The 10,169-nt window shown below is 41.7% G+C and overlaps 1 protein-coding gene across 1 annotated transcript in view; it reads right to left on the reverse strand.

Moving 5' to 3' along the window:
- Positions 1–6,205: 6,205 nt before the first annotated feature.
- Positions 6,206–10,169, reverse strand: part of cplx2b (complexin 2b) — a 15,061-nt gene continuing 11,097 nt past the window's right edge. The window contains exons 2-3 of the mRNA XM_008306266.1: positions 7,889–8,064; positions 6,206–6,403 (exon numbers count right to left, since the gene is read on the reverse strand). Of these exons, the coding sequence (XP_008304488.1) occupies positions 6,206–6,403; positions 7,889–8,064 (374 nt within the window). The remainder of the gene's footprint in view (positions 6,404–7,888; positions 8,065–10,169) is intronic.

Genomic DNA, 10,169 nt, shown 5'->3' on the forward strand with positions numbered 1-10,169 from the left:
TTTACTGTGTGATTTTTTTTCTGAGCTCCCACTCTAGTGATGTCATCACTCACTCTAAAGGACCACATACACACCCATTGTAAAGGCTGAAAAGGGGTGAAAAAGTTTGAAAAATTGAGAGGTTGTCACGATGAAACGATTGAAGATATGAAGAAAGTAGAAAGACTTTGACATAGGGGAAGGGCGCGTCAACATTTTAAAGTTTAAATGGAGTCTCTAGGTGAAAGTATGCCTGAGCAGTGGAGCTTTGAAAAGTAGTGTAATTTTGTGTGGTTTTTTCATTCGTCCCATTCATTTTCAATGGGAGATTTTTGCGACGTTTTTGCGAATTACGTCATGAAAAATGCGATTTTTGTAAATCTGTATGTAAGCACACTAGTCCCGATCGAGCCGCACGTTTTGATGTATAATTTGTGTGGGTGCTCCCAAATCTGTGGGAGGAGTAGCCGATAGAAAATTTGTACGGAATAGTAGAAATAAGAAGAAGCGCACCAGGATAAGAATCGTGGCCTCAGGCTCGGCCCGTGGTGCCAACTATCGATGATAAAGACAAGACAGATTCTATCTACTAAAGCTAATATGTGATGTTTGTCACGGATGCTGCCGTCTCATCTTGAAGGATGTAGACAGTCAGGCATCGTTAACTTGGAGCAAAACAGTGGATTTGCTCTTTCTGCTCTCGAAGCACCTTTTAAATGACTTAAACAACAAACACAGTGAAGGAAACACCCACGTACAGAACAGAACAACACACACGTAACTTTTTATAAACCTTCTTTTTTTTATTATTATTCGTGTAATGCATTTAATTTCCAAAAAGAAGGATTCAGTTCCATTGATGAGACATTTCTACAGTGACTGGGCTCCACGTAGAGTATATGACATGCAATTAAGGAAGAAAAGAAACACACAAAAAAACAGCATTAGAACTCAGAATTTACATTCTTAACCTGCACCCTGAAATTATTTTCACCCTGAATTAAAAAAGAAAGACCATCCTGATTCAGTTGTAGGACCTTCGCTAAAAATCCATTCCTTTATTCTCTCTGTTTTTTTTAATCAGAATTTTATTTTTAATCATCTTCTTTCTCTGTTTTCAAGGTCACAGAATCAGCAAACATCTCCAATTGTGTTGGTTGGCACAGGTGGCCGAACTAAAGGGACTGCTGCCAGGTATTGTGCACTAGACTTTCCACCTCTCAAACCCTCCAGCTCCAGCATTCACAAGGCTGGAAGAAAACAGAAAAAAAAGCTAGCGGGTAGTAGATGCCATAACAGTTGTCAGCACGACATTTTAGCGTCTTCTAGTGTAAATGAAAAACGAAGACTGGAATGTATTCAGAGTTTCTCTTCACAGTAACGGCTAACGACGGCTCACAGGAATCCTATCGTCTGCTGGAGAGGAAAGTAAACACAGCGATCATCAAGTCTGACCTTGGAACTTCCAGGTTCACTGGCAGGATTCAGCAGGGCAGTTAGAATTCGTAAAAAAAAAAAAAGAATGGGACAAATGTTATGACATCCCTCATAAAAGTTAGTTTAAAGGAAAGTTCTCTCAATCAGTCGCCAGCTTTAATAAAGTTATATTTAAGAAGTAAACATCTACGGCGAGTTGTCTGCGATCCGCAAGTTGTTTTGCATTGATACTTTATAATAGTCATGAGAAATATCACCAAACCTAATGGAGAACCTTTGTTTCTGGGAGGGAGGGAGGATGGGTTGTGGTTCTGAACTGTTTCACAGATCTGAGTGTTTCTGGGCTCCCGACAACAGAAGATGCTTTGATAATCCAGTTACAGTTAAAGCGTCCCAGCGTTTCCAGTCAAGATGTTTCAGAGGAACCAGGATCTGATGCTGTTTGACGTCTTTGAGGCCTTTCATTTCAAAAACTACACACTCACACACATCTACCTGTGTGTTAGGGAAACAAAAAAGGCTTCATTTAAAGTAATCCTCAATGTTTTAACCCCCTAACTCCCACGCTGCTGTCTATGACGCTGCTTACACTGAGAAGCCACAGGGGCTCTCAGCACAACACGTCTCTCCATAAACACAGTTTTGTTTCACACTCACGCAACCAGAGTGAAGCAGAACAACAACACATCACGCCAGGACAAAGGGGCCGGGACACAGATGCGACAGATGAGTTTACCGCTAACCCCATGAACAATGACATGTATGTTAATAGCCCTTTTCAAAGGCAGTTCACATGCCGTGACGCCTCGAGACGAGTCCCACCGAGAGACTATTTTACATACAGAGGATGTATGGCTGTAGTTTCCATGAAGGGCCCACGATGTAAGCCTAGTCCAGGATCTACGTCCCCTTCTTCCTATCCACCAGCGGGGGGGACACAAGGCTTGTTTAAGCTTTTTCCATGTGTGGAAGGTGAAAGTGGCCCTGCCTCGGGTGCATAAAGGATTGTGGTAACTAATCTGGTCATCAAATGAAGCACTAAACTGTGATGTCTGCAGCTTCATGAACCTCTCTGCAGGCCTTTTACAGACACGTGAACATTTGCATGAAATGTTTTTCATTGAAATAAAAATAGACAATTTTAGTTACAGAAGCTTTTTAAATTGCACATGCCCCGTTTTCTTTTTGATAAGCTCGTTGCTTTATTTTAATCTTAACTCCATGTCACGCTTGACTTCTTAGAACAGAGAGGACAGTTTTCACTTCTGCTGGCAAGAGTTAGTTTGGAAGTTTGCCAAATTTATATCACCTTTATCTGGCAAACATAGTTTTGTTTAGCCAAATTCCTGTCAGAACCGGCCTGATTGGTTCTTATTACAGCACATCGTTCGACACCGACAGCAAACTCTGGAGGCGCAGTCCGTAAAGACACAAGACTCAGGGAACGAATGTAGCTGTTGTGTTGTGTGGAGATGCCCTCAGGCGTGGGATTAGGTGGAAGAGAGCAGGGTGTTTCCATATCTATGCTTTCATTTTAATGTCACCAGTGTGTTATTTGTAAATATTTTATGTTGGTATGAAGCTCAGAGTCACTTTTCATTCCACATATATGCGGTTTTGTTGGATTTCTACCAACTGGAAACGCTGCAATCACTGAGTGAAGTGTTTTTACATCACACAGATAAAATGTCAGTTTAACGCATTGCTAAATCCCTGTAATAAGATCTGTATGTAAAATCAGAGTGCCTTGGATACTCTTCAGACGAAGGACATTATTTAAAGATATGGGAGTCATGTTTTCATCTTTTCTTTATCCTTGAAAAGCTCGGCGCTTTCAAACTACCAGCTTTACTGTTTTGGACCCAGTGCAGCACTTCCCGTTTCTCATTTTAGTTGCAAATTTTGAAATCTTGACGAGAAAGCAACATGCTTTTTGTCTTATTTCTAGCTATAACGACGTTTTTGTGTAGAGGATTGTGATACAGCGTGATCCTTCAACCCCACGCTGCACATGCAAATGCAGTCTGCAGACCTACTGATCTGTTTTTTGTGAATGCACTAAATGCTGCTACGCAATGTGCAGAAGGAACTATGGTGTGTGATGGCGGCCTCCACTCCACCCTCACGTTCAGACAGCAAAGAACATCAAACACTGGATCCAATGCGTACATTCTGTTGCCCGGAGACTCCTACAGAAACAGGTCATTTCCTTTTCTTTTTTTTTTTTTGTCTTTTGGCATTTGGTGTATTCTCGTCTCTACCAAACATTTGCATGCTCAACATTTGAAAGGAATGTGTTAAGTTTTTTGTTTTTTTTTTTCTCAGACATGGCACGACCAGGAGGCTGCACCAGCTTCCACATGTGCACAAAGTAGTTCAAAGACACATTTACATTGTATAAACCAGGACTATATGAATCAACGACATGGTCCCACATCACAGACACATAGAAAGACGCACACATATAAACACGCACACTTACAGTACACATGTAGTACACGGAAACGTTTAGAACAATGGCTTCTTTTTTTCTACGCACATTTTCTTTATGTATTCATGAGTATACTTGTTTGAAGATACAAGAATGAAAAGTGAGGATTTACAAACAGATATGCCAAGATCTGTTTTTTGTTTTTTTTTTGAAGAAAACAAACATGAGACAGTTAACGTTCAATGTTGAAATATTCTTTTTTTTTTTTTTTTTTTTAAATAATTTTAAGTAATTATTGCAATCTAAACAGTATGGCTTTGTCTAGTGAAAAGTCCTATCTGAGCTAGAAAATGACAAAAACAAAAAAAAAGAGGAAAATGCGTTTTGTCGTGCCTATGACAACATCATCATTAGTCCTATTAATCCCTAGAGTTATTCTAATTTACAAACTCATGGAACAATGCATCAATCAATACACTGTTGCACAGCTAACCACTGAAAAGCCACCGGATCATTTAGGAGTAATCAACATGCTTTGTTTTAGAGATATATTAAGGTACCTTTCGCTAAATAGAGATTGTTTTCATTTACAGTACGTCTATTTAAATGCTATAAGACAGATCACCATGACATTTCGTTGGATTAACAGATGCAGGATGCAGAATATACTTCTCAGGCAGTGAGATGCAAACAACTCACAGACCAGTTTTTCTCAGGCTCAGTCTACAGTTTCTATTCACGTGGAAAGCTTTTGAGGACATACGTCGGTTTTAGTTCAGCGGTGGTCTTTGGGATGCATGCACACGCCACGTTTCCTCCTGCGGGCCTCGCACATACGATAAAAACCAGCATGCGTGTCTCTGTGTCGTGGTGACAAAAGAAATAGTAAGGTCTCGCCAGTATTTCTTTGGTCTCGATGTCGATGAGCTTCAGTCAAGGTACACAGTATAAGATAATGGAAAAGGTTAGCTCAGCTGAGATGTAACTGTTGTTATGTGCTAAAAGAGTAAACGGCCAGACATCATCTGGCATTTGCATTCGTGGATGAAGACGAAAAAGAAAAGAGACATTTTGTAGCAATCAGCTAATCAAGCGCTTAATGTACGACGATGTGACAGAAGACGACGACATGTACAGTACCCAGTGGTCAACGCTTTGATTGTCTAAGGGGATCGCGCCTAACAACCTAATCAACACCTAAATCATAATGACTTGGTCGGGCAGTGTGTCGTGTACTGAAGGCGAACAGTATCTCAGGTTGAGTCAAATCTATTCCGATCCTTTTTGACCTAAAGTTCATGTAAAGTCTCGTATCGTGGTGGCAGTCTAACTAGCTGACAGGCTCACAAGTCAAGTTTTAGTGAAAAAACAAGTGGCAATAGGAGGGAGATGCATTTTTTTTTTCTTCAGCAAACAGTTCTTCAGAAGCTCTTGTCCTCACAGGTAGTCATGAATTATGTTAAGTTGTTTTTGTGGACTGTTGGGGCGTCTTCTGGGATTTCCAGTTTGAACAATTGCATCTGTAAACCCCAAAAGTTACCGACTAACATCCCAACATCCAATACATCATTTCAAACGTGTCCAATCTTGTATCTGTGAACGCTTGCCTACATGCTACCCAACAACTGTACACCTGTTTGACTCACAATGAAACCCTCATTGACAATTCCTCTACTGGAGGATATGATATGAAGGCACATGTCCTAAAAACTCAATTGCTGATTTGTTTTTTGTTTTTTGTTTTTTTCAATATAAAGAACTACACAAGGTTCATAAAAGTAGAAAACACCCATTGGAATGAACACAACATGCGCCATCTACTGGAAAACATGGTGGCAGTGCTGTTTTTAAAAAAACCCACAGACGTCAGAGGACAAGCGTCTGCGGTCCTTTAAGGAATACTGTTCTCCATGATGGACAACTAAAGAGTCTGTTCTTAATGGGTGTAAAAAAAATAAAAATAACAACAAGAAAAAGACAAAAAAAAAAAGTACAAATTGTAAGAAATGTGCTAACTGGCAGTTGGAAGGTCGTACAACCATTTAGGCAAATAAAAGGGAAAGAATGACGAGTCGTCGAGGTGTAGAAAAGAACAAAGTAAAAGACCTCTAGAAAGGCAGTGTGTAGCCTCTAACAGTTTGACAAGAACCCCCCTCCCACATCCGTGTTGCTCCCAACAACCTGTACAAGCCCCAAACCTACACTCGAACCCTTCCTGCTTACAAACACCAAAAAAAAAAAAATCATTTTTCATTCAACCCCAGATCCCCGCTTCCCTTTGCCCTGCAGCCTGGCCCATGCCAGACCTTGACCCTGAACATAGGGTTCGTTTGATGTGTTTTGTTTCGTTTCTTTGCTTTACTTCTTGAACATGTCCTGTAGGGGTCCAGGCAGAAACTTGAGGACAGTGTCGAGGATGCTCTCCTCGTCCTCTTCGTCGTCGTCGCCACAGCCCCGCGGGATCGCCTTCTTCGGGCGCGTCAGGGAACCCTCGCAGGCCTGCTCCATGGCTGCTTTTTCCTCCGCCTCCTTCTCCTCCTTCTTCTTCAGCCCATACTGGATAAAGAGCGGTGATGAACAAGAGCTGGCATTAAAGGGTATTCAGATATTTTTAAAGCAAAGCAAGACAAGGCAGTTTTATTTGTATTCGACATCTCATACACTGGGGTACCTTTAAGTGCCCAAACACAACCGTATCAGTCTTATCTTCATTAAGAGAAAGAAAAATGAATTTGTATGTCTATTTGTGTGTCATCTGCATAATTATAGTAGCCTGCTGTATTATTTTGTGTGATTTGACTCCAATGAGCTTTTGGAGGACGACGTCAATTAGCACAAGCTGTCCGTGAACAGGAAAGGCAACCTCAGATCTGTTGGAGATTCTTTTTTTTTTTTTTTGTCATTTCCGACTATTTGATAAACAAAAAGCCTGCTCTCCTTGAGTAAAAGAAACCTCATTTAACAAAATTTAAGACAGCATTTGTTGTATTTTTTTAATGTTGTCATTTTGGTGCTGGTCATTTATCTTCACCTGTTTGTGCACCAGAAGTTCTTCTATGCAGGAAAAACCCCGCTTACAGTTTATTCAAGTGATTTGATTGTAAGTAAACAGAGAAAGATCCTGCAACACAATCAAACACCTGGAATTTGCAGGAATGTGGAGCTTGCTGGAGATAAGTGACAAGAATTACCCCGGCCTCTCACCACAATAACATACAGTATGACCACCTGCCATGTTGTTTTACAAGATGCACTGAGTATGTGTGCCAAAACACAGCAAGTTAAAGGTAAACTTTATGGATCCCCATAGGAAACTTGATCTTTGCATTTCACCCATCCTTGGTGTGGTGGTGGGGAGCCACCGCACACGACCCCAAGGACCAGCTCCGAGACAGGCTGTGGTCAAGGACAATTTGGAGAATTAATGTAGCGTCCTTTTGATGGCGGGAGAAACAGAAATGCCCCGGACCTGCCTGGGTAACATGATGCTAGCGAGATTGTTGCTATTTCCTTCGACCAGCACGATTTGCACATTAATTGCATGCTCTTTGGTACATCGCTTTTTTCTTTCTTGTATGTCACGCATGTGAGCTACTGGATAGCTTGAATTTCCCCAAGGGGATGAATAAAGTATCTATCCATCTATCTATCCAAATATCTAGCTACAAACACCAGATCTTCGTGCTGTAAGGCAGCAGTGCGAACCATCGAGCCACCATAATGAGTGCAGGCTGTTGGCTGCTTTTAGGTCATTGATCTCTGCACATTACAGTAAAGCACCTGACCAGCAGCAAACAGCAGACAAAGCCAACAGCTACCTATGAGTTAAACAATCAGATTAGCAAAGGCATCTTCATAAGTGAGTACCTTCGTGAGTTCTTGGTGGACAAATGTTGAAAAACCAATAATTAACCTGGTTGTCCTTTAGTTCGTGTAACGTCAGCATGCAGACAAATCCATCGCGCTGAGCAGCAGATGAACATGGTGCAGGACTTTGTTCGATTGGTGACTCAGGTGAGTGATTCTTTACTGTGTCCGTACCTTGTCCCTGATGGTCTGCCGTACTTTTTCCCTCTCCGCCTCCATGCGGGCGTGCTTGGCCTTCCTCTCCTCCTCCTGCTGCCTCAGCGCCTCCTGCCGCTCCTCCTCCTTCTTGGCTGCGTCTGGGTCCTTCTCCTCCTCCCCACCCAGCATCTTGCCCATGTCTTTGGTGGCCCCTGGACAGAAAACATATAGATTGTGGAGGTAAGCAGAGGCTCTTTGGTTACTGTTTTGATCCTCACAGTAACATTACTGTTATCAAGGCCAAACAAACAAGAAAACGAATCCTTTAGGTTGCAAAGAAGTATTTCACTCTGAGTAAATACTGAAAAGTTTTGGTGTTGCTGCAGCACTGACACTGATTCAAAAGACGACATGTGCCCTGACTCCCACGTCCACCACATTCTAGTGCTGAAACATCGTGCATTTGCAGTTCTGAGGATTACGTGGCAACTGAGTTCACTGAAGATCCTCAAGGTGTCTTGGAAACCGCAAGAAAGAAGAACAGCCAGCTGGAAAAGATTCAAAGAGCCGCTGAGACAGAGGAAGACATGTTCACCCGTCCGGTGTCGGCCATCTGTCGGCCCTACCTGTGCCTCCACATTCAGGTAACATGCTCACTTTGAATTAGAAGTTTTCAGAGTTTTCTGCATGTGAAGGTCTGCAGACCAACAATACAATAATCAAGTCACTTCTCTGATAATGAACTTCAGATACAACTTGGCAACAGGAGATTTGTCCCTTTTGAACCCTTTGACTCAGCTCTGAGCCACAAAACTCACACATGATGCCAGCAAAGTTTAAAACCAATAACAACGCGTACATTTGACAAATGGTAAATAGAATTTGTCGGTATGTTGAACAAGACTAGCTAACTATCCAGCCTCTATCCCAAAGTCAGCAAACAGTAAACGAAGGCTTGATGATGAAAATAATCGAGTCGCCATGAAAAAAATCTACATTTACTCTCTTGTCATAAATCACAGAAGAAGTGGTGAAGTTTCTGCCATAACAACAACCTTTTATTCTGTTGTTTAGCAGAAGAAAATCATTAAATGCTCCAGTGCTATTTCCATCTTCTGTATTATGGAAATATTTCCAATGTCTCTCACGAGGGCAGTAAATTAGAAAACTCAGTTTAAACCACAGTGCAGGTAGCTCTGCAGTAGTTCCTCCTCGTCTTCTTCATCTGCGGCTGCTTTCTCGACGCCTTAGCGACTCCCTCCGGCATATCGATACTGCTGTTGTTACCTCCGTCTGATCGATAGTAAATACAGGACCACCTGAGAGTGTATGAATTATGGATTTTCCAGCAGAGAGAAAACGTCATCTGAGTATTGATGTGCCTCTCCGGTGCCGGCGAGAGGAGAGCCTGGCTGGTGACCTCCTTTGCCAGCTAGTTTCCTTTCTTTAGCAAGAGCCAACATACAGGTTGAATGCATTTCACCGCTGAGGCGATCTTTTGAAGAAAGGCAAAGATATGAACAGTCCAGAGGTGTGTGCTTTTCGCACTGCACATGTGGAGGCGATGCAATCCAAAAGCTGCAGCACTGTTACGAGGCAGACCTTTGTTTCCAGATCAAGAACGCTGCAGGTCGACCCTCTCGTACAAACCGGGGAATATTAATTAAAACAGTGTTGTGAAAAAAGCGAATGCAGGTTTATTTAGATGTGATCGAACATGACATTAACTCCACATACAAAGGCCAGTTTCACTCAACACATTCATACAATTAGCGTGTTATCTACATGTAACATACATTTTTTGGCTACTTTGGCGATCAGCTGTTGGCCAGTCAGAATTTCTACATGCTAACGCTAGCATGCTAACCTAAGCTTGCTAAAATGGCAGGCTAAATTTATGGCAATGTAAGGATGCGAAATGAATCAGCATTTTTTAATATGAGTCTGCTGAAACCTTCTTCTTCTTCAACACACTCTGGATGAAGACCAGATCAGCCATGTGTACAGGGAGTATAAGAGCAAACTAAAGAGTGAGAACAAGCAGATAATTAAATTTTCAATTCAATTCAATTTTATTTGTATAGCGCATATTTACAACAACAAGTCATCTCATAGTCTTCTCAAAATCAATTGTCCTGTAGTGCAGTATTTGTGACAAAAATCAACGCCAGCAGGTATCACCAGCTTTTCCATTTAGAAAGCTGCCAGGGTAGAGTACAGGAAATGATTCTCACAATTTTTGTAACTTTCCCAAAAACAGCCAGTCTCTCACACACACATCAACCTGACACAGTAGTGACCAGGGGCCTCATGTAGA

Source organism: Stegastes partitus, unplaced genomic scaffold (assembly GCF_000690725.1).
Source record: "Stegastes partitus isolate 25-593 unplaced genomic scaffold, Stegastes_partitus-1.0.2 Scaffold45, whole genome shotgun sequence".
In the NCBI taxonomy this organism is placed as follows: Eukaryota; Metazoa; Chordata; class Actinopteri; family Pomacentridae; genus Stegastes; species Stegastes partitus.